This window comes from Perca flavescens, chromosome 3, assembly GCF_004354835.1.
Source record: "Perca flavescens isolate YP-PL-M2 chromosome 3, PFLA_1.0, whole genome shotgun sequence".
NCBI classification, from domain to species: Eukaryota; Metazoa; Chordata; class Actinopteri; order Perciformes; family Percidae; genus Perca; species Perca flavescens.
In genome coordinates this window covers 12,420,933-12,447,183 of record NC_041333.1, presented here as the reverse complement: position 1 = coordinate 12,447,183, position 26,251 = coordinate 12,420,933, and the positions used below count along the sequence as shown (strand labels likewise).

General features: G+C 39.8%; 1 protein-coding gene across 2 annotated transcripts in view; it reads left to right on the top strand.

Annotated features, from left to right (window-relative positions):
• The window catches only part of igsf9ba (immunoglobulin superfamily, member 9Ba), a 72,449-nt gene that overhangs the window by 3,344 nt on the left and 42,854 nt on the right, over nucleotides 1-26,251 (top strand). For both annotated transcript variants that reach the window (XM_028573558.1, XM_028573559.1), the window contains exon 2: nucleotides 19,841-20,038. In XM_028573558.1, the coding sequence (XP_028429359.1) occupies nucleotides 19,841-20,038 (198 nt within the window). The remainder of the gene's footprint in view (nucleotides 1-19,840; nucleotides 20,039-26,251) is intronic.

The window sequence follows — 26,251 nt, the reverse complement described above, 5'->3', positions numbered from 1 at the left end:
TATCATGATGTGATATTTCTCTTATGTATATATCACACAGCCCTGCTTAAACAGTAAAACTACATACTGACACACAGGATACAAGACCAGCAGGATGTTGCGGGATGCAGTGAAACATTGGAAGAAGGAGGCTCTGAATGGTTAGACTAGAAGGGATTATCTTGCAGACTTTACTGGAAGTCAGTTTTCATTTCAACGTGTGAGATTTGTTGGTGGCACAACATGATATGATGCAGGTTGTGTTTTTTTTCATACAACGGCATGGTGGCCATAAAGGTGCCGTCATCTAGCAGGCACACTATTATCATTGTAGAGATTGAAATCCATCAGAGAAGTAACATTTTTCTCTGTTTCATGTCATTGTATTAAATAGATTTGTATCCGACAAAAAAAAGCTAATTTTAAACGTCAGTTTTGGCTTTGGTTCTCTAATCTGTGATGTGCATTTTACTGCATTAGCCATGAAGGAAATTGCTAGTGAATATCATAGTTGCATACCTACAGCCCTATACTGAGTTGTGTTTGTAGAGAGGCTGTCTGACAAGAAGAGTCCCAGATGCATGAAATGTTTTCATCTTTAAGGAAACTGGAAGCCTAAATGGGTCAAGTTTAGCTGGGATTATTCGTGGCTGACAGGATGGTGTTGAAAGTGGAAGGTGAAGTCAGCAAACAGAATCCTGACACAAAAAAGTGTCAAGATTTTTAGAGACAGAGGGCCAGATGTACTAACGCTTTTGCGCCCACTAAAGGCATATTTGTTTCGCAACGTGAGCGTAAAAGCATGGCGAGGTATGCACAAACAGACCGCCTGTCGCGAGGAACTGAAAATGGCAAATTGCTCTTTTCCGTGTCATGCATATGCATTCATGGGAGGGTCAAGGGGAAAGTGGGAGTTTCCCATAAAGAGATGGGAGGGGGAAGGGGAAAGTGCGCCTAATTATGTATTCCGCGGTATGTTCAAAAAACATCCGTGAAAGCGCACCTCTATTTTCCCTATCAGGTTGTCTCATTGGCCCTCATTAATGAAACGTGCGTACGACCTATAACAGGTGTAGGACGGGCGTACGCCGATTCCTACGCAAAGCTCGGCATTTATCAATTTGAACGTGAGCGTAGGCTGCGATAAAATCTCACGTCTGGTCTGAACTCGTGTACGCAAGTGTTCGAGTCAGTGTGGACTTGGGGTGCAGCATATAATCAGTTAAACAGGAGAAGGAGAAGTCATCAGTTGATCACTTATCAGCAATGGCAGATCTGGCTCTTTTAGAAGACCTCTATGCGCCAGTACAATGCGCACGTGCCACGGATTGTTTAAGGGCAGATGGCTCGCATCAGTGGGGGGGGGGACCCTATACACGGCAGAAAAAGTCTGCAACATTGTTTTAGCCTGTGGGGTTCTGCACAACATCTCGTAGGAAAACTGGGTGCCATAAATGTAGCGATGGAGCCAGATGACCTGATGCCCAGAGAGCAGTGTCCAGAACAGCCCCAACTATGGGCTATACCAAAGAGACAGGATATTATTCCTCGCTTTTAAAAGGTAGCCTTTAGTGTTATGTTTGGCAATGATATTCAATACAGGAAACATGACGATGCACAACATTTTTATTTATTCTTCAGTTTTCATTTCTCTGTCGTGAACGATTTATTTCTGCCATTGACCGAGTTATTTCGGCTTGTTTTCACAGCCCCTCTGCTGTCAGGAGACAGGGTCGTGGTGGTGGTCCAGCACGGGGGGGGTGGAGGACACGCACTCTCCATCAGCTGTTGTCTCGTTCTGACTCATGAAAAAAAACACGAGTAAAATAAAAGACACTGCATAAACTCCGCTACCGTGTGTTTATTTAAATATAGGTACACCATGTAGGCCTAAGAGATTGCAATAAGCCTGTATATTACTATTAGGACTATAGAAAATGCGTCAAGGATGTATAAATTAAATAGGCTAAACTTCAGCTGGAGTCCGATTTACTACGGCAACACTGTTGACCGCTTCAGTGATCTCTTTCCATTCCGCATTCTTTCTACAGCCTTTATAACAGTTTTCAGGCTGCCAAAAAGTACACACGTTAGTGCAAATGAACCAGAGATATCAGGGTTTCAATCGCCACCTCTGAAAAGTGCCGCTTCTCAGCCGGATTACGTCTCGCCATGTCGTAAATTGTAGGGGCGCGGCCTCAAAACCGAGAATATATTGGGGCGTGATATTTAAATGCCGATCGTTTCCAGCTGCTGCATTTATCAATGTACGACCATTTTTACGCTCTGATTGGTGTGATACGAACGTTTCATGAATCCCACGTGAAGCCTGTCGTAAGAGGATTTCTGCGCTCATATCTGCGCTGGTTTCGACGTTAGGTTGATAAATGAGGGCCATTGGAACTACAACTTGCGTTGGGTAGCGTGAGTTGTAGTTCCAATGAGACAAGCTGTAGGGCTAAAAGTTACATAGTGTTGCTTTTAAAAGCAGGTGCAAACCAGGATGCGGGTTTCCTCGCATATGCCTCCTGGTGAAATGGCAGCAGTAAGCTGAAAAGATTTTTGCCACAAGGATCACACTTTTTCAGTTGAGTGAACATGAAATCATTAAGCGTTACAGATTAAGCAGCCATGCAATATTACAGTTACTGGAAGAAATCAAAGATGACATTGACATCCGACTCAGTGTTCACGTTGCTAAACTCCTCGTTACGTTACAAATCTTGGCATCGGGAACATTTCAAACAGACATAGCATCAGCATTGGGAATATCGCAGTCTGCACTCAGCTGTATCATAGCACAAGTACTTAACGCTTTGCTACAGCGCAATTTACGGTATAGTGGGCAGAGAAAGGCGCTGATTACCCGATGAACTGCAGGTTTGGTAAATACGACGTAAGCTGAAGTATCACAGCGTGCTGTTTCTGCGGGTTGGCCATGGTGCTGATAACGCTGCGTTCGCAAATGTACGTACATCTGGCCCAGAATGTCATCTGTGTTGACTGTATCCCTCATCCACAAATTTGCCTGAAGCAAGGGTCAAGCAGGGGGTTTTCATGTGAAAAGTAAGTAATACTCAGAGGTTTACACGATGATTGGCCTGAATTTGAATTTGTGCTACACCATGTCTACACACTTGCGTTTTGGCAGCACTTAGAGCTCAACACACAATCACTATAGTTGCACGCGTTAAATGGAAGAAAATAGTCAAAGCGTAAAAATGTGTGTAGACAGCTGCATTTGTTTTTAAATTGAAGGATCATTTTTCGTCTGAAAAGAACGTGACTGAGGGCTGCACAATATGAGGAAAATATGTAATTTTTTTTTTTACTGATATTGCGATTGCAATATGATTCGCGATATTGGATGGAATCATCATTTTTTTATCATTATTCTCATTTTCATTGAAAAATACATTTAAAAAAAAAAAGTGTTTTTTATAGTGTGATTTTTGCGAAGATCTATACCAAACAAAGAGGTTTTCTTTAGTCTGTAGGACATGATTTGTAAGCTGGGACGTCTCTGCAGCACCACGATACTTAATTCAGAATGGTTTGACACATTGTTTGCCTTTAACAAACATTGCGCCCCCCCTACGATTTGGATATTGCGGTAGTCCACATTGCGATTTCGATAACATTGCTCTTAATTGTGCAGCCGTAGCTAAATCGCAGACACACCTTTTGGAGCTTTTTGTTGATTAGATGCTGGTGTATTCTATGCAAAAATGCAGATTAGCAACTAAAGGTATCATCATATTTCCCTGTGATTGCTACAGGGTGCACAGAGCTGTTTGGCCATAGTCAGACAGACAACAGGACTGCATAATAAAAGGCAGTCCCAGGTGCTGCATTTGTCAATCAAATACAGACAGGAACACATTCCTGAAAGGTTACTTTGTAACGTAAGACATTTTCAAGGCTTGAAAGACCCTTTCTCATAGTATTTGAAGGGTTTTAGCGTCTGATAAGCTTTCAAACTCATGGATCTTATGTCGTCCTCTTACTTTTCTAAAGACAGAGCTGTTTTCAGTGCAAAAGTGTGGTAAACAGCCTTGTTCCCTGCACCCAATAAGCTCGCCTGCACCTTGTCAGTAATCTCTGAATATCTCACTTCTTATTGTTGGAGGGTGTTGGAAGTCTTGGGCATTTGCAGTGAGCTGTTTATTAGCCTGTGGATTAGCTGTTTAATTAACTAATGGAAATTGAAAATAAGTTACAACAGGTGTGGAGATGGCGCAGTGGATATGACATGTGCCTTTGGTGTGGGAGATGTGGGTTCAATTCCCACTATGATACATCAACCAATGTGTCCCTGAGCAAGACTTTAACCTATAGTTGCTCCAGAGGTGTGCAACCTCTGACATATATAGCAATTTTAAGTCACTTTGGATAAAAGCGTCAGCTAAATGAAATGTAATTCAAAAAGTGAGTATTGGTTATATTAAAAAATAATAATTGAACAAGTTAAATTCAATTGTACATAAGGAAATATAAACCTAATTACAAAAAACTTTTAACTAGATGTTTACGTACTGTGGGACTCTTTTTTTTTTTTTCAACAAGTTAACCACATTAGTCAGTGATTTACACAGAATAGCTCAGGTTTGAACAATCAGTCACTGTAAATGGATGGTCAAAGAAGCTTTCTTGTGCCAAGTGGCCATTGGGGAGGCAGCATATGGTCAGGGAGACTCAAGGTTAGTTCAACAAAGTCAACGATGACTTGGCAACCAATCAAGGTGATGCAGGAGGGACACTGATGGCAATGTAGAAGTAATTAAATGTCATTGGCAAATGTCGGGGAGTAGTATATATGAAGGACTATTTTCAGCCTGAGTCATTGATGGCAGACTGACTTTCCTCTCAGGTCCTGTGCTGGGACTTGGTGTGTTTTAAGCGTTTGTTGAACTGGCTTTTGGCCAGATTGTATTCATCTGTAATTCCCTTCTCGTGAGTCCGCTCCTTGATGTTTCACAGCAGCTCCCTCGTGAACCGTGGCTTAGCACTCTTGTTCTCGTCACTGGGTTTTCTTCTGAAACCACGTTTCTTCAAAGTCCGAGATCTATAGAAGTAGACAGCATTTGCGAAGGCGTCAAAACTGCCACTCACATATCTTAGGGCCTCCCAGTAGCACCGATGCAGTTTCTGAAAGCCCTCCTACTGTCTCTGGAGTCCAGCTTCAGATAGACTGGGCTGTCTTCACTTTTTGTCTGGATGTTAGAGCTGTCTGGGACATTGTGTGAGGCTGCTTTCCGTGAGATGGTTGAGGACATGTTTTGACAGCAGTGATTTAAGTTGTCTAATATCTAAAGTTTTTTAAGTGATATCCACCTCAGTGCAATTTAGTGTTAGTTTTATGTTGTGACTGCTCTTCTGCATTTTTTCAAAATCATAATGCGAATCTTAGGCCCTGACGGTACTGCAGTATTTACAGTCTGGTTGGTGATATACACTAAATGATACAGTGACAAAAGGTTGCAGAGGTTGGGTGAGTTCTATTTGAAAACAATAATTCTGCCAATGAATGCAGGAAAAAATAAAACTTAAAGAATGCAGTTTGTATTCATTTAATTTCTGGCTTTAGGTGGTTATGGATTTGACATGTTGCAATTTTTTTATTTATTTTTTTCCAGATATTGTAGTGTACTGTAAATTAGATGCCACATTTATAGGCAAACACCAGCAAGTTGTAAACTGCTGAGTGCCTGTAGTACACATCGCTAGTAGTGAAGGAAGCATTTAGATCCTTTACTTAAAGTTACTTTCTGATTAAATTCAGCTCTGTGTCATGGCAGTGTGGGCAGTGTGTTTAGATGAACGGTGTTTGCCAGTGCATGTCATCCGCCGAGATGCGCCAGATGACGCGAAACCGCGTGATCTCTGCAGACCTCCACTGCTCCGCTCCTCAGTGCACTGGCGTCACAGAGCAAACCCAAATACCATTTATCTAAACACACTGCCGTGCCCACGCAAAGATTACAAAGAGTTGGTTGAAAATCAGCAAATTATCCCTTTTAAGTAAAAGTAGTAATACCACAATTTAAAAATACTCCACTAGGCTACACTAAAAATAAAAGTCCAGCATTGTAAATATTGCTTAAGTAAAAATATTAGCAGCAAAATGTACTTAAAGTATCAAAAGCAAAAAGTTCTCATAATGCGAAATGGCCGTGACATTATATATATTTAACTGTTTTACTGTTTCAGTTGGTCGAGGTGGAGCTAATTTGAACTATTTTATGTAGTTAAAATTTCATGAAATTTCATGTATAGAAATTGTCATGTTTTATAAAACGGATTGTAGATGAAGTATTTAATCTGAAATGCACCAGCAATCATAGGTGTCACATAAAATTGTAAGTAAAGTACAATATTCGTTTCTAAACTGTAGTGGAGTGACAGCATTTTTGCTTTGACCCTAGTCTCGCTTTGCCAGACCTTCCTTCAGACGTAAGAAGGCTTACGTCTGGGCAGAGATAAGTAGTGTGTTTATTAATGAGCAAAGGGTTTGCTACCACTTGTTGCCATTAAGGTGATCTGATTTAATCATGTACTGGTCCATATGTGATTATTAATCTGTTCTGTGAATGTATAACTGATCACTATACTGTTTGATTTTTGTTGTGTTAAGTAGCTTGGTAAACCGTAATTGCTACCTGCTTAATCACTCCTTTCACGGAGTTTTAATTACTGTCTGCGATAGAATCGCAAAATCAGCTGTTAGCCACTGGAGTGGTTATAATGACCAAAGTTTCCCTCAGTAAGTCAAAAGTCTCAATCTGTCCTAACTACATGTGTGGTCCAGACCTGAGTAGCTGAGGGGGGCGGGTCATTAGCGATAACTAAGATTAGAGTGTCTCTTTTCTTTACTCTTCTTCTCTTTCTTCTTTTACTAACACACACACACACAACACAGGCTAGCCGCGTAGCTCCCGAGCTAACGCTGTAGTTTAGCCACGTGGAATCGGCTTACGTTCGTACAGAGCTAACACAGGAACTAGCTACCATACCGGCTAAGTGTGCGCGTTGCCTAGCAACCCCCCGGCTTCTTCGGCCCTTCTCCGTGCACCCCTCACCACTACCGCCCTCTTGAGGTTAAATAGTTTTGTGCAGCTCACAGGAGTAGCCATTTTTGGAGTTGTTTTTGTGTTAGAACTACATTTCGACACCGCCCCTCCTTTTTCACTCACTCTCTCTCACACACACACTCACACACACACACAGACAAAGACGTGTCCATGCTGCTTTGTTTTTGCTTTGTTTTGGTTGTGATATTTTAAAAGATATATAAGTTTATTATCGAAGGATTATTGATTAGCTACTGATAATTGTGACGTTAATAAATCTTATTATACTTAATTAGCAGTTGCTTGTGATTATTTGTGTACTTGTTGTAATAATTGCTGGTCATTCAGGTCCGTGCTTGGATTCACCCCTTCCTTTATTTCCTTTTTAAAGGATTACCACAGAAATGAGACTGTTCCACAGTTTCATTATTGGTCCCTGACTTGCAGGGTGGTGCCCCGTTTTGATTGTTTGTCGATTTGATAAAGTTATTAATAACCATATTCATAACTTTATTAATATTGATAAAACATCTTTGATAATTTGCCAATGATCAAATCTGTACCCTACGAGAATCCAACACCTGGAAATGGAAGGTCGTGGATATAGACTACATTACATTACGTTAGATGAGAAAATCTGCGGCGATATCATGTCTGTACTGTACGCTGAATATGTATCTTAGCTTACCGACGGTAACAAAGGATATATTGATTTTTAGCAGCATAGTGACGTTATCACCTATCCAGTTGTTTTAAGCATAAGTATGTGTATTAAACATATTTGCTTGACTGATGCTTTAACATGCCTGCCAAGCTGTTCTGAAATGATGTCCTCCTGATTTGGTCCAACTTGTACATCATTTTCCAACAGACACACGGCACAACTTCATCTCTCATATTCCTATTTTTCACTGCTGTACTTTTTTGGTCACAATCATAAGAGTAAAGCTTAGTAATGAGCTTAGGAAAGGGCCTGTGCTCAAGCTGTGGATGGCAGACTCTCAGTACTGGGCATGTGCCAGCTCTTTCTGGTGGTGCCCCCTCCCCTTCTCCTCCTCCCTCTGCCAGCCCAGTCCCAGCGGAGTCTCCTTGCAAACAAAGCCTGCAGCATTCTGGGAAAGACAGTTTTTTTCAAATCATGTGGTTCTGGTTGGATGGACTGCTTTCCAAGCCGCTACATCATCATCTCTCTGAAAGCATGCTGCTTATGAGAATATAAGTAAAATATGACATTGTGTCGATGTTACACTTAGTGCAGGTCCAGTTATATCATCTGTACAGTAAAGTCTATCTGTCTTATCATGCAGCTAAAAAATAAATATATATAGATCTGCGATTCATCAGGCAGTCAACCGATAAATGAACTTAATGACTAAAGAGGGAATTCCAATGATTTAAACTGAGAGAAAATTAAAACAATAGTCAATGATTCAGCATAATGCAATTCAGGTGATGGAGTGCAATTTATTGAGGTCATGATACAGACTCTGAAGTTTTCTTTTAAAGTTTAGTACACTACAGTTCTTTTGCATTCATGGCATGTCTGGGACAGACAGATTTTTACTTGTATTTTAATATTTTTCCCCCACTGAATGAATGAAAGTCTGGTTGGTATAAGTAACTCAACGTATCTCACATAATTACACCTTTATCCTGTTACTAATTCAACATTTGTACTAGGTGACATACTGGTAGAAAAAAAGTCCAACATTTCACCCTTCCAGTTTTAAAAATCTCCAAAATATTGTAAATAAAATTATAATTTCCCTTCCAATTGTCCCTTCCAATTTGGTACAAATTCTCCACATCACATACGCTTTCCACAGAGTGTATTCTTACCTAGTAAGGGAAGATAAACTACTTAATTTATCTTGCACTTCCATAAGGTCTCATAAGCAAATGTGGGACGCATAAAATGAAAAAATTACAGCGGGACCGTTGGTTTGAATGATTCAAATTACCTATATTTCCATTTCCTGATGTGTGTCTTGTCAGCAAATAATGACTGTTGTCTCTCACAAGCAAAGGTGGAAGTAGTGTAATGTTGTAATACTGCCTTCAGGAGGAGGTGGGGTAGATAGTTTTTTCGTACAAACTGCAGTTCACGTGCATTACGTGCACATTAGTTTATTTTAAACATAAACGTGATCTTTTCCAAATGGTTACCAAGTAGTTTTAGCTAAACCTTAGCATAGGCTACAAGAACATGCTCATGATTATGTATATGAACATGTATATCGTAATGAAATAATGACTTTGTAGCGTCTAATTCTCCTTTTATTGATTACCAAAATATCATTTGTTTGAGTATTATTTCAGTTTTTATCATTAGTCACATTATTTCTAGAAGTTTTTTTTTTTTTCAAAAATGTTTTGAAAAATGTTGCTTAGAAGTAGCAAAAACATTGCCCGAAAGACAAAAAAGAAGTGATGCTAACAGTGCTAATGAGTTAAGATAAAATGTCCTAAGTATGAAATACACTAAATAATACACTTTTTTAATCTAATTTGTAAGTTAAATTTAACATAATCAGTAGTGCCATCCAGAAATGCCTTATGTTGCAAAAAAAATACATATATTGCAGTATTCACAATGTTGTTTTGTCTTTCTTAAAATACCATTACGCTCGCTAGACTGATTCCATCTACAATCAAGTAAACATTTAAAAGGAATGATTCACTCCTGAATAAGTCATGTCTTTCCTCTATTTTGGAGGAAACGCATGCATGCATCTGCCCAAGAAGCACTTATTTCTAGAGTTAAGTGTTGAATCCACCACAGAGCACAATTATGTGGCTCTGAACTGCAGCTCGAGTGTTTGTGTGAGAGTCACCGAAAGAGGAAGTGAGCGCGAGAGAGGGGGAGTGAGCGAATGGGAATTATATGGAAGTGGATACGTTGATCGGAAGATATGTGGAGCTGTGGATGTCTGAGTAGCTCACGTACAATATAGGAAGTCAGTGTTGCTTTCAATCTTTCACTCACACTGTTACATGATTTATTGATGCTGAATAAACTCATAACCAGCTGTAATTAGATACAAAAGCATTAATAAGCGCTGCTAGCAGCCTCTTTGTGTAATTAATTTGAAACACCTTTTATAACTCATTTAAAAATGACTGAATCATGACTGGACCGAGGAGTTTTTGTGACTTACAGCTGCTGCCAACGACGCCCCATAATGTGCACCTCTGGCAGCGCAGTGCCCAGCAATGTTGGTTCGACCTTTTGTGTCTTTGGCAAGCCAAGCCCATTTTACACATCTCTCCTCGCTGTGTGTTCGAGCAGGTGTCAGCACATCCATTGCATCCCTGACTGAGCATTGCTTGTTTGAAAGGGACTTTGCCATTAAAGAGAGCTAAATAATGAAGAGACCAAATCCATCTTGGATTGTCCCCGTATAAAAGTAAAAGTAGAGACACTGAGGTATCTGTCTTGTCTGCTAAAAACAACCTTTTGGACTGGAAAATCCCCTTTGTTCTACAGAGTGTGAAGTAAAATGTGTCAAAAATAAATTTCATTTTAAATGGAAGTCAATAGTTATGTTTGGAGATAGTGTCTTCTGCTAGATTTGTACTGTATGTACGGTGGTAGAAGTACTCAGATCCTTCACTTATTCATTTGAAAATAACAATACTACAGTGTAGAAATACTCTGTTATGCATTTAAAATTGTACTTAAGTAAAAGTACAAAAGTAGTAGGATCAAATATATATTTAAAGTACTCAAAGTAAAAGTACTCATTATACACAATGTCCAATTTCAGAAAAAAATATATAATTATTGGATCATAATCATAATTAGGAATGCATTGTTATTTTGCTCCACTTGTGTATGTTATCACTTTAATGTTGCAGCTGGTAAAGGTGGAGCTAATCTTAATTACTTTCTACTGTATACAGCTGGGTAGCTTGTGAATTGTCCCCAGAGCATCAGTTAAGTCTGATCTTAACCTGTAGTTATAAATCATAACATTTATGTGTTGATTACATTTTGATTCAATCTGTAAAGTAACTGAAGTTAGCAAATAAATGTAGTGTAGCAAAAAGTACAACATTTCCCTCTGAATTTTAGTAGAGTTGAAGTATAAAGTAACATTGGAAATAGTCAAGTTAAATCCAAGTAGCTCAAAATTGAACTTAGAACTTGAGTAAGTGTACTAAGTAACTTCCCACCACTGTATGTAAGAGACAAGGAGAGGGAACTGGGGAAAAAAATGGTGATGGCATGGACCTGAGCATGATGTTCAGTCTGAAAAGCTGGACAACCAGTAAACCCAAATCTTCTTGCTGGAGTAAAATTTGTGATGTTCACCAGCAACCAAAATAACTGTGAGGAAGTTAATAAAAGCAGAATGTGAGAGAGAAAAGATCTTCCAAAGCTGCATGATATGAGTGCAACAATAACACCTTCTATAATCCCACAGAGTGTTTTTTTAGGAGTGTGGACTCCCCCGAGGGTGTGGGTGCAGGTCCAGAGCACATCAGCTATAATTGTGTGACTAGCAGGCCAAACCCAGCTGACCTCTGCCTGAGCCTTAGGCCGCGTTCAGACAGCCTGCGTCAGCGGTCCAAGAGAAAAGGAAGGAATCCATTCATTTTGAATGGGGGTAGTGCCTTTAAGCTATGGCGGGGTTTGCCGCCGGGGGGGGGGGACACGCAAAAAAACGCAGCGGACCTGCAGCGAAATGTTAAGACTGACTCAGCTGTTGGAGAAACACAACCCCACGTCAGGCCAATCATGTGACCGTAAATCAGACTTGTCAGTGTGTTATGAGGTATTTGAGGCGAGTCACGTACAGTACATCACTGCCTTTATCGCTGCCACAGGAAAGTTTTACACTATGAGGGTAAAAAATGTTTCCTCGCTATGTATTGCTCGTCTCTTTTCTTTCTCTCTCTCTCCTGTGAAATAAAGCTGCCTTCAAGTGTGGTTGGAAACATCGAGATCTATAAACAATCTGACGGAAAACAGTAATTGTGACATATAAAGTGCACTTGTGCTTTGTTCGGGGGTTTAAGAACACAACAGGACGTCACGCAAATGGGCTGTTTCATTGACACCCCCCTCCCACCCCCCACCCCCCCCGCCGCATAACCCTGCGACAAATCGCCGTATCATCTGTTTTGGTCTGAATGTATTGTTAGTAGCCCCGCGGTGCCATGGATGATGCCCTGAGGTTGTCACACACGTGCCCTGAACGACCACTAATATTATTTTATTGAATTTCTTTTGTCTGTTTTTTAACATGTTAGGAGGCTAAAACATACAAAATATAATCACAAATTGGGATGTTTTATTATGGATGAAGATAAGACTTTATTGATTACTTGGTGAAATTCACAAGCTACACGGTAGAATACTTCACCTAACAGCTGCAGTATTAAAGCTACAATAACTTTAATAAAAAAATAACTTTTTGTCATATTTGCTTAAGCTGTCAGTCTCCTTTAAGTACTACATGAATAAGATCATCTGCGGAAAAAGCGTTCCCCTGCCTCCTCCTGGTGGTCCCAATGGCAAAAGGAAAACAACCAATCAGAGCCAAGGAGTCGCTAACGCAGTGCTCGTAAACTGCAGTCAAACCGCAACACTAGGCAGTGCTGATCAAATAGGAATCACAGTTCTTTTACTGCATTGCCAATTTCTCGCCTCAAATGTTTTCAGAAAGACATTTTAGTATACTGTTTAGATGTAAACTGAGAGTTTCCTCCTGCTGGTCGGCCAGTGGGCGGTTTTTGATTTTGGCTCGACTTGGTCACAAATGTCTCATTTCGTGGGTAAGCGATGGGCTTACAGACGATTAAATTCAATAATATTGTACATTTAAAGGTATGGAGTACCGATACCCTGCCCAACTGTGGTATACAATATCTGAGTACTTCTTCCACCACTGATGATCCTATAGAATATGATGCATTGCTGTAGATTAAACTACCCAGCAGTATGTAAAGTAGTTAAAAATTAGCACAACCATAAAGAACTACAGCAGTATAATTCAATGCATAAAAGCAGTATGGCAGCAGTAATATTAATCTAGTAACATCATATTTAATAGTAAAACACTGACTGGGACCAGTTTCCTGCATAATGAGTGCTTTTACTTTTACTGTAAGTAGATTTTGAATGGTTTGAATGCAGAACCTTTACTTGTAGTGGAGTATTTTAACTGTGTGGCATTGATACTTTTACTTAAGTAAAGGATCTGAAAACCTATTCCACTCAGTTGTGGTTCTAGACCTTTTCAAATGGAGGGGCCAGACTGGGACCACATGCAATTTTAAGGGTATCAAATATATTAAGCACAAGTGTTACATACCACCAGCCATCCATAGGCTTGGTTATACAAAAGAATTTGTAAGAACGCAATTTTATTTATTACTGCACATGAATAATATACACGCACACACGCACGCTCACACACACACTCACACACTCAGGCCATTCTTTGATGTGACCTTCAGCATATGCAGGCCGGCATTCAATTACCGCCATGTCAGTGGCCCATCCAGCCCAGTGGCTGCACGTCCTTGAGAGTCTCTCTCCAGCCTCCGTCCAGTCTATATATTCCATTACACCCTCCACATCGGGAGCTCTGTCTGGTATAAAGCAGCGCCCACATCCTCATCCCTGTGAAGGCACACACACACACACACACACACACACACACGGCTTGATGTATCCTTTACAAAATCTCTAACTGCAGTGAGAAATGGTTTTCCTCGCTTGTACGCTGAATCAAATTTGAGCCCGAGGTAAATATTAGATTTTAGTTTTTACTGGGTGACATGTTGTGCTAGTGTAACAAAACAACAACAAAAAACACCCTGGACCAGAAAATCCAAGCATTGCTCATCTAAAATTTTTGTCTATTTTTTTTTTTTTTTTTTTTTTATTTTCCCACAATATTGTTCAGTGTGTTATTGGACAGCATTACTGTCAAAACATTTCACTCTGCTCTGCCTGATTATTGCCCAAAATTGCCTTGAGAGTCTGTTTACGGTACGAATCTGTGATCATTACTGAAAGTACAGTGTGGTGCGAGAGCCATTTTCAGCCACTGCCACTTGAAAAACGCTCCAGTTAAAATCTCTTGCAGATTTAACCCTGCGTGCCCCTTCGCTGTTCTGCTGCGGTGATTCATGTACTGGTCTGCACAGCTGTTGATTGACCTCGAACAGATGTCTCTTATTGGTTTATGATGTTGTTACATCACATTGTGTGTATCAGTAAACATTTGTCTTTGGCTGCTTCCCTAATGTCCTTGCCACATTTGTGCTTTCCTCATATGTGTTATTTATCTCATAAGGCAACCTCTTGGATAAGTGTTCTATAAATAAAGATTATTATGATTATTGACTATGTGACAAAGCTACAAGTTACAAAAAGCAATGCTCTCAGAGCTCTAGAGCTGAAACGATTGGATTAATCGATTAAACGATTAACAGAATAATAATCAATCAATTAATCACATCATTGATTAATCACCAATTAATTTTTCAAGCAAAACCACCAAATACTTTTAATAATTCCATTTTTTTCCTTTGTTCTTATCTCAGTGTTTCCCAACCTGGGTGTCCAGACATAAATTAAATCTAACTAATGCACTGATTTTGAAATTAATCTTAAATTTAAATTATCTTTTTGATAGAAACAAGACTTTATCAATCTTTTAATAGAACTGAATTCACAAAGGCTAATCCACTTTGCATGTTTTGTGACTTTTGCTTTTGACTGGATTAATAGAGATTATCTTCAAATTTATGGAAGCGGGGGTGGATGGTAGATTTTATAAAGCAATCCGGACTGTGTATAGTTGCCCAGTTGCTTGTGTGGAGATCAATGATATGTTTACTGACTGGTGGGATAAAACAAGGGGGTATCTTCTCTCCTACTACTCTTTTTTTACAATATTTGTAAATGATTTAGCTCCAAAGATTAAGGAAGCTAATTCATGCATATGCTATACGCAGATGATATCATTTTACTGGTTGAGTCTGAGTCTGACCTACAGAATATATTAAATGTGGTTAGTTTGTGGTGTCAAAGCAAAACACATATAATGCATTTCAGAAAGAAAGGTATGGTAAGAAGTACACAAAAAAAATTTATTTTGGCTCAGTCACTTAAAATAATTTTAGTGCATAGTTTACTCTGTAAATACTTGGGTTTTTCTCTTGGTGCATTTATGACATATGAGGTTGGAATTGGGTCCCTCAGTACAATAGTAATGTGAAATAATCTGTCTCATCAAAATAGCAGAGGATAGAATAAATAAGAAGGTGTTTAAGTGAAGTAAATCTCCCATTTCAAAAGAGGTTAACTCAAAATGTAAGGGAGGGGGATAGCTTGTATGTCTAAAGGAATGCTTTGTGTTTGTAGTGTTAGCTTTTTCAAGTTTGAAGAAATATTGTTTAAAAATATCTTGCCAAAGCCAAAATTAAGGACATACACACATCACAAAATTTTTTTGGCCCTGAATCTGTAATGTTATAACTTGTTTAACTAGATACCAACGATCTTTACAGTAGTTGCACTGTTGTGGGCTGCTATTCTTCCTCAGACCATTAACATTGGTCGATTGAAAATTACACAGGAAGAGAAGCGATTGTGTGAGCTGTGTGGTTTTGGTGAAGTGTAAAGTGAGTCCTATTTTCTTTTGTAGTGTACAAATTATGATGATTTAAGAGAGTTAATTTTCCATGAAATGGCTGGATCAAACCCTCAAATATTCTGGTGCACCGATGAGCAATAATCGGAATGGCTGTTTAATTTTAATGTGGTTAAGTTTGTCTCAAAAGCCTGGAATAGAGGGCGAGGTGGATTATTTAATTAGTATTTATTTAGATTTCTATATAGTATATGTTTGGTCTGAAGATTTTATTGTGAGAGATGCTTATTAAGTTGCTCCTTTATTTTTGGACTGTCTCTGTTGTTTTGGAAATGTATTCGCAGCACTCTGGTCCTGGCTTGTATTAAATGATGGTGTCTTGTTAGCCCATGAGGCCTTGGCATAGTTATATACAAGACACAATAATAAAAAATAAAAAACCATATTCACAAGAAGGCTCAATGGAATAGGTTTGAATAAAAAAAGCTAAGTTATGTTACACTAATTGAGAATTTGTGAAATATCTGATTTCAATTCAAATCATACAATCTGAGAAATTTAGAAGCAAAAAGCTCGGAGGCACAGACTTATATGACAATAAATTTAATATCTTTGGGTTTTGGACTGTTGTTTGGAAACAAGATGCAAGATATGTAAAGACATCACCTTCGGCTTCAGGAAATTGTAACAAGCATTTTTTAACCAACTATTACACCATTAATAGAGAAAATAATCCCTTAATAATCAAACTTGCTGTTTAACCTGTAATACAATGAGGAATGTATCTTTCTTTTGTACATGAACTGCCTGCCGTATAGAGGATTTATCTGACAGCTGACTGAATTGTTAGCCTTCATGATCATAGCAGTAAATCCACTATGTGCCGAGCATAGATACATAAAACATATTGGTCTCTTGGATTTATGAGCTTATGAGTTTGATTTATGCATCTTACTCAACAGATTTTTACCTCTGTGTATTTGGAGGGCTTCAGCTTCTGTTGACATTTACAATGCGAAAGCAATCAGGAATTGCCATCATCTCTTAACTCTATTGATCCCTCTATATCTACAGTACGGTTTATTTGGAAGATCTTAAGCATGGACACTTGTATCACATTTATGCGTTGTTGAGAGCATAAATATTTCCCCCTGAATAAGCCCCCATAAACCCGACTGGGTCACCGTGTCTCCATTAAGGAAATGAAAAAGGCAAAAGCGGTGACCAAACCTCTGCTGATTGTCCCCTCATGAGGATCCCATAAAGAAATTGGAGAATTATTAGCACCTCTAATATATTATCTCAAGTCTTTTAAAGTATGTTCTCTGTCCAAGACTTGCTCCCGCTACCACCAGGATCCAAAAAATACTGCCAGCCAGAAACCCGAGCCTCTAAACTAGTGCTACCTGAACCGCCTGCAGAGAAAACAAAAGATTTCAGCAGCAAGCACAGTGCCACATAGTTTGAGCCGGTGCTTCATGTCAAGTGACTCTACTTACTCAAACCAAACAATGTATCCAGTGTATTTCATTATGTAAAGACAAGAGACCCATAAAGTCTCTACTTTAATTTGTTATCCAACACCTGCTGGTCAGGTGCACACGTGTGTTTCCTCAAAATCTACATCAGTTGTCTCGGCCTGTGTTGAACTACTGCTTTAAGGCAACCACGTTGGGATTCACTGATTTAAAATTTAAAAGTAGTGAACTTGTCTTAAGAGCATTTATCAAGAAAATTCAGAGCACATGCCTCTTCACAAGCCCTGTATGTGGTGTTGAAAGTGGTTATTATAATCGTTTTTAAAGGCGTTATAAATGAGGCTGCAGTGGAGCATGCTCAGGTGTAAATTTCAGGCTTTGCAAGCCTGAAAGGATTAGTTTAGCAGATTTCTGATTTTGTTTTGCTTATAGCTGGATGGGACAGGTTTCCTCAGAAGTGCATTAAAAGGCTGCAGAGCAGAGTGTCATGCCCACAGAAGCTCTCTGCAACAATCAACTCGTCTACTCTCAGCTATTTTTATGCATGTTGACACGCTACACTGTGCTTCATCAAACACTGACCCTCAGTTTAATCTTAATGACAAATGCTGCTTAACTACCGGCATGATTTAGATGCTCCAAATTAGTACATGAAGTTGTGTGCTTTCTTTGTTGCACAGCTTGTCTGTGGCTTGTAGCTGTCCATCAGCTACCCTATGAGATGTCTTACTTGTAACACTTGCATCGTATTTGTTGGGTATTAATTCTGTTTTAGGGTTAGCATTCAGGCTCGTGCAGCTTTTTTGTATTCTCGTGCTGGTCTTTCAGAGATCTAAATGGTCATGTGGGGTATATTGAGTCATGCACATGCATTTCATTTGGTTTGTGTCACTCATTAGAGCTCAGGGTAATGGCCTTATATTTGTGCCTCATTCTAACGCTACCAGCGCTCCAGAGTTTGTGAGAGGGCACATGGGGAAAGTGCGTGAGAGGGGTTATTATTGCATGGTAATATAGATAATAGCAAACATACAAATACAATTATTGAGCACGGAATAGATTTTAGTTTTTGTATAAATTCTCTTCAAAATGTAATGTATGTGCTTGCGAAATATATTCCTCTGTGCTCAAAATATACAATTGCTCGCTCAGGAATGAGGCACAAATATAACGCCATACAGGGTAGCTTAGAATAGCTGTTAGCAGGTGATAGCAGGCACAGTTGCAAAGCAGATTCCAGGACTGATGCCCGCAACTGACTGGCACACCACATCTCCACTTTAAAAAAGTGCAATTTGATTAAATCTGCTCTGTTTCAGTCCAGAATCTGTGCTGGCTGAAACGAATAAAGTGGATTAACTCTATCACAGGATAATGCAGATTAAACCGGTAGACACAATCACTAAGTGATGCATATGGCCTGTAGGGGTGGAGTTAAAGCTTTATTTTTCAGACAGAAGAACTGAGTGGAAATATTTGGGTTTTAATTGCAGTGTGCGCAGCTGATCATGTAACATTTTAAATTCATACAGTGACGGCAGTGGAGCAGAGAACATAACTACATACAGTAACACCAGCGCTGTTTGAGCCCATAATACCTCCAGGTCCCAACGTATTAGCTCTTCTTGTAAAAAATAAATAAATAAATAAAAAAGTCCTGCTCGTGCAAATGATGCTGCTAATGAAAGCGTTAAGTTATTCAGCTGGTGTTTCTCTGGAGTGATACGTCAGCATGTCTCTTGATCCCTGAAGCGATTTTCCCCCCTGGGTGAGGGCGGGTAGTCATGCTTGCTCTGACGGTGGAGATACAGCCGGTTCAATGAAAGCGGGGGTGGCAGCTGGAGAAAATCCATTCCCAGAGTGAGCGTTCTGCTGAGGCAGGTAGGCCGACCTTTCAGTCATCTGATAGGTCAACGCTCGGCAGCGTGCCTGGACAGTCGTGGCTAAACGCCAGGCCTGGTGGTGCTCATAGTAAAGCTTATCTGAGCAGCAGCCAGCTATGATCAATGGAACCCCTTGGCAGCTCATTTATAGTACAGTATGGCACAGCCACAAAACACTCACCAGCAGACGCAGGTGACAGATGACGATAGGGTTTACCCGTGTGCATGGTGATCATTCAGAACCTCAATGTAGGCCAGGAGTGTTCAATGTATCTGAAGCTAAATGTAGTTTCAATCCATTGTGCAGTAGTTTAGTCAAGGGCTGCAACTAACGGTTATTGATTCACCTGTTGATTAATTGATTAGTTGTTTGGTCTTTAAAATGTCAGAACATGAAAACATGAAAACTGTTGATCACGGTTTCTCAAAGCCCAAGATGACGTCCGGATGTCTTGTTTTATCCACAACTCAAAAGATATTCAGTTTACTGTCATAGAGCAATGAAGAAACCAGAAAATATTCACATTTAAGAAGCTGGAATCTGAGAATTTTGAATTTCTTTTCTTAAGAAATTACTGAAACGGATTTGTCAATTAATCTTTGCAGCCCTAGCTTAGTCGATATTCTTTAATTGCCTCTTAATTATTGCTTGCAAATTAGTCTTGGATGACTTGGGTGCAATGTCATTTTTCTGCTTCGTCTGCAGGAATTCTGTGCAGAAGAATATACCTGCACCTTGTTCTTTTGTATGTCAGACTCCAGCCCAGAGGAGATGAAATTCCTTGTTAGTGGTAACCGCTGCTGCTTCTTCTTCTCAGGTGCCCACGGAGTGAGAGAGGAGCCCCGGTTTGTGACGGCGCGCGCCGGAGAGAGCGTGATCCTGGGGTGTGACGTGTCCCCTCCCCTGGACGGCCAGCAGCCCCCCTATGTGGTGGAGTGGTTCAAGTTTGGAGTGCCTATACCCTTCTTCATCAACTTCCGCTTCTACCCTCCTCATGTGGATCCAGAGTACACTGGTAAGATGTCTGTCTGTCTATGTCAAAGTAATCCAGCCGTGAAAGTATAAGAAGATTTTATGACCTTTTTTTTTTTATCTTTAACAGCTTTTAGTTTCTGAATTTTGAATTAATGAGCGTTTGGATGCATTTTGGGATGAATCAGGATCAATATCTTTTTAGATTCCAAGCACAATAAATCCACAGGACTTTGTCTTGTTGACACTGCAGCAGATACAAAGTTGACAACAAGAGTTTTACAGTGCACTGCACTGCACTCATAGAAAGGATATTGTGGCATTTTAAACTACATTTTTCCACATGTGAAAGAGTTAGAGTTAGAGTCACACGTGAAACAGAGTTAATGTTAAAAAACAACAACTCTATGGATATAAAGGAATTGCTTGACATTTTGGGGGATACACTTTTTCCCAAAATGTTGCTTTTTTTGCCAAGAGTAAGATGTGAATTTTGATATCACTCTCATGTCTGCGCGGTAAGTGTTGTACACTGGTGAACATGTTATCGACCAAACAAGTTACATGAACACATTATTTACTAAAGTTGGATGGGATCTGTATTGTTTGCCAGGCAAATGTAACCTGACCAATATTTCCACTACAGCAGAGTATTAAGCGTGTCTCCAAACATGGTAAATCTACCTATTGTAATGATATATCACTTCACAAACATTACAGATTTTAGCTATAGAGCTCAACAGCGGGTTCCGGAAGTAAAAATACAATGTAATTGCTCCATTGACAAATTGGAGTATAAGCCATAAAATGGTAACCGTCGATGGTAGACTTAAAACCAGCATGCCGACGTGACTAAGCGTTTCTATATGCTCATATAGACGCCAAAAATCATGGGGCACCAACCTTGTTTTGAGATAAACGTCTTTTATTCACGATGTCTTGGATAAGTACTTCATTACCCACAATCCTGAACAATCCCACAATCCCAGAGTGATGCCTCTGATTGGTGGAACTCATGCTGGCGAGGAGGGGGCGCTGCCTGCACGATCCGTCACATGGATTTACGACACTGCACGAATCACGATCTGTTCCACGCTTCTGCCGTCAACCTCCGCCGGGAAGCTAACGTTAGTTTAGCTAACAGCTAATTCGGCTAACCGCTAGCTGACAGCTTGATTCAGTCTAAAATAATTTAACTCAAACTAAACGCTGGGTAAAGCAGGCTAAAGCTGATGTAACAGCCGTTATATATTTTAACGGTTCTTTTCAGGTTTTATTTTGAGGGTCTTTTAAAGTTATTACATGCTGTCTCAGCTAGCGGTTAGCCGAATTAGCTGTTAGCTAAACTAACGTAGCTTCCTTTATTAAGTGGTGCACGGTGGTTTATGGGATTTCTTCGCTCTGAAATGACTATATGTACACAGTCTTGTACCTTTGACTTTTTTTCGTTTTTTCACTCGAAATGGTACGTTGTATGCTTATGAGTAACGTACCATCTGGTTAGCCTAAGGCATGGTCTAAAACCCTTTATGTATGGATTTTTCCAGACGTCAATGGGAGAAATGAAATTTACTTTTGGAACCCAAGGTCTCTCAGAGGAGGGGCGGGACTGTTGAGCTCTATAAACTCGAATCATTCTGGAAACATTTCTATGATTATACAGCATATAGATTTCTTTACACTGCCGCAAACCTAATTATAACTTCTGGCTGAGAGCAGAGCCATTTCTGACAACCAGTTCAATATATTGCAGTGCAAATGTGCTGTGTACATGTACCTCCCAATCCTATTTCATTGAGAAGATTGACCTGAAATTTCAGCGTGATCCATCAGTCGTTTTTCCCTCAGTATAGTTCTTTAGCTGTTTGGGCTTTTAAGTATAGGACATGGTGCAGCACACTGAGGCCTTTAAGTACTAAGAGAAAGACTTGGCTGCCTTTGTAAAGCATTCTGGTTCTTGAACTGCACTTCTTTCTGTTCTAACATGGCGTTCGGGGCTGTGCAGGGGCATCTGCTGCCTCTGAGTGAATAGAGGGAAATAACTGTGTCTCAGCAATTTACGACTGCATTGTACATACATTCTTTCCTACACACTCCAGTGACATTGCAGCACAGAGCATATAGTGTAGAGTCGATACAGTATATTAAAAAACCCTACATGTTAGTTAGTATAATGCAATACAATTCAACAGCACCATAAACTGCAGCCTCCAAATGATCATAAAATTGAAATAACGCCTCTCTAAACATTATTACCTTCATGAACGGAAAAAAAACCCGCTGAGTGTATTATGTCCTTTTACGTTGTTGCAGGAGCATCATGTTTCTGGCCACCCTGTGAATTAAAGTCCAATACTTACTCTGCTTAGCTCGGTTTTTGGTCTCCAAAAGCTAAGTAAAATATCGGACTCGTTAGCTGCTAAATGCTATACACTATGTTCACCAGCTAGTTGCTAACTCTGCCTGCCTGTCTGCCGTTTGGTGCTTACAGTGAGTTTTATTTGCTGAAAACTGCTGCCTGTTGTGGCCAAAAGTATACTGTATGCTCTCAACCTTAAAATTCCCCTCTCCTGGCTTAGACAATATGTTTGCCACTGCCTTCACACAGACTTGCAGCAGGAAATTGGTTTTTCTGATGTTGCTTCAGCATCTGTGACAAGATGGCGAGCTGTCAAAATGGGGTCAGAATTATCCCTTCGTGTTCCCACCTCTTTACCAAGTACAAAACCCCTGCCTGACCTGGTAATATGCTGCGAAATAAAGGCAAAGCTCGGCTTGTCGAAAAGCTGGAGGATTCAATTCCCGTGTCACTGTCTTAAATAGGGACATAACAGGGTTTTCAGGGTTTGTTTTCAGTGAAAGTGGTGTGAATAATAATAAATTCATTGAAATTACTCCCTGTGGGCTTTTCAAGCAGGGTCACCACTGCAAATACAACTAATGGCGGTGACTCACTGTCCCCTCCTTTTTTTTGTTCTGTAGTGGCTACTGTAGATACTGCAGCTGCTGGAGCGTTTCATTGCTGACTTTAACCTCCTGACCGGCAGCAGGGTATGAACGACCAGCGCTTTCCAAACAGCATCACACTCCGCTGTGCCCGCTCGGGCTCTAGTGGGCCTCTGCCATGTGGCGTCAAGTCCACTGCTGACAAATTACCATGGAACAGATGCAACATGAATATGGCCGGTCTCATTACATAGATTAAAGTTTGTTCTGGGGATTGCATGTGCATGGCGACAGTGTGATAATGACAGTGGCCTGTAGTTGATGAGATGCTCTTTGGGTCTGTGTAGTCTCAGAGCTCATTTGGGCTATTCCCATGAATTGTTATCACTTAGTATGAATGAAATTGGTGAATAGACTCAATGTGATGTTATTCCGTCACACAGCTGCTACCAAAAAAAGAGTAGATTATCCATGAATGCTGCACTTACAGTATGGACAAATCCAAACTATGTTCACCATGCAGATTTTAGTGACTCCATCTATGGGTCAATCATTTTGTCTGGGTCAGTGATCATTACCTTTTTTCACTTTAGACACCAACAGTATATTCATTATAATATGTAAATTGAGATTCCTTATTAGAACTGTGTATTTTCCGTCTAATTTACTGCAAAACGAGAACTTGTAGGCTACAAATCTCCTTGCAGACTAAAATCTATCTTTTAAAGTGTTTCCTGCAGCTATATGGAAATTAGAAAATTTAAAAACATCTATTTTTGTGCCCACTCAAGCAACGACGCAATCAATAATTCAGATGTGCAGCTTGTGAAATTTTAGTGTCCCGCTTTGGGACAAGCTGTTGGAAAACGAAACCATATCTCGGATGCACAAGGATAATATGGATATGTACAGTATATGTAAACCTTATTGCCCTCTTAGGAGCTCAACTTTTCCTACATGTACACAGTAGGCTACAGGATAATGATGCAAAATGCTATGTTTTATCTTACCGTTAAATAACGACAGTTAATAATAAGGATTTATAAGCATCCAAATACTTAGCTTACTGCTCACTATAGAGTACAGTACTGACTGAGTGTGTAATAAGTGAACCAGGGAGTGGTTTCTGACACTTAAACACATATAACATATGGATAGGATATAACAAGTCAAGGCTTTTTATGGTGGCAAACTCCATTATCACAAGGGAAAAATTTGAAAAATAGGAATTCAGTACATTTTTGTGCGTAACAGTTTTCATTTTTTTTTCTTAAACAAAATACAAAACATACAATTTACAACATGAACACATCGCCTCCCTACCTGAACCCCCCAATTGCATCACCACACCACATATGCAGTAGGCCTCGGTTGTCTGCATAGGTACACTTACTTAGACGAAAAAGATAAAATAATACCCATAATATCCAAGACAATACAATAAAATAATATCAAAATAGACAACAAACTGTAAACTAAATAGACATTATGTATGTGTGATAAAACAATAAGCACATAGTATAGATGCATCTCCACAGCACATGGCTTCATAGGAGCCCTTCAGAAAGTTTAAAGGGGTGATAGAATGCAAAACCGATTTTACCTTGTCATAGTTGAATAATGACAGTTTAGTGGGTAACTAGGACATACATAGAACCTCAAAATCCCATTGACACCTCTTTCCTCTGCGAATCTCACAATTTGAAACTGCCTCTGAAAACGGGCAAATCTCAACAAGCCGCCTAGTTGACATCAACTAGAAGCTAGAAGCAGACGTCGGCTAGAAGCAGTTGTACTAGTGTCAGTTCCGTACTCGGTGTAGCTGTGTATTTTTACCGTCGGCCCGAGTTCGTTTTGTCACAGTCGGGCCACAATGAGAATTATGGAACTCAGCCGCCTGAAAAAAAGGTTTTGGCGGTTAAATTCTAGGACTCTGCCGGAGATTTGCAGTCTGCAGAAGATTTCATTTTCGGGAGGAACATTTTCAGCGGCAGAAAAGGCAAGTAATTAAATTTAATGTTCATTACAGTTGTATTACATTTAGAAGCTGTTGTAAATGTCAAGAAGAATTGTATTTTAATATCTTTATAACAATTAGATTGTTTGTGATGATAGGCTATCAGAAAACATTCTGATATGTTATCACAAATAGGCTAGATGAGTGCGATCTCATTGTGTAAATTTAATTAATTATCTTGTTTTATTATTGTAACTGCTCCAGTGCACTATAGCTAATCCAATGATTTGGAGTTATTTTGAGTGTTAGCTCATTCAACGCCAGCGTCGATTCATCTTTTGAATGAATGGGCTATATCAGGCCTAGCATTCTGTGACCCATTGAATTACATAGCCAATTCTGTTACATAGCCTATATATATATATATATATATATATATATATATATATATATATAAATATATATATTTCAACTAAGGGCGATAGATAGATATTAATATAATATTAAGATAATATAATATTAAGAAAAGTTTGCTTACTCAAAGTGTTTTGGTTTGGCATTAATGGATGTGTGTGTGTGTGTCATTTCTTCCTCCAGAGTCAACATTGGAACCAGCAACAAACATGTCGTAGTTTCTGGACCACATCTGGCCCGGGGACCAAGCCGAGTCTCAGCCAGATCTGTCTTACAGTGTCTGGGCCAGAACTGGGCCACATAACACTGTCACTTTACAGTGTCTGGGCCAAATAAAACACTGTCACTTTACAGTGTCTGGGCCAGAACTGGGACAAAATAAAACAATACAAGTCACTTTACAATGTCTGGGCCAGAATTGGGCCACATAAACAAAACAAATCATTTTACAGGGTGTGGGCCTCATCTGGGCCGGAGGGACTGTTTTTGTGTCTATTTTCCATGTGTGGACCAGTTTTGGGCCGGGGACCCAGCCAGAACTGGGCCAGAATTGTAGCAAAGATGTGGCCCTGTGGTGGGCCAGACAAATTTTGTTATGTGGGTTGTCTCTGTCTCTTGTAGCTAATGTGACTGTGGGGTGAGAGCGCGGTCAGAGAGCTTGTTACGCCAGCAATCTCTTACCACAGGTTCCAGTTAATCTTATAATGTGTGTAATTATAATGTGTTGAGTTATTTAAACAAACGATTGGGGAAATAAACGCCTCTTGTCCGCGAGTCTCATTGATAGAGCCTGCAGCTGGATGGAGTTCTATCAATGAGAGCTAGCTAGCCTCCTCTTAGAATTCCTCTGAAATTCACAAAAATTCATTAACTTGAAATCAGACACCGTTGTTAGCTTTATAAGACGTTTAGGTAGATGTTGTATACGTGGCGTGACGA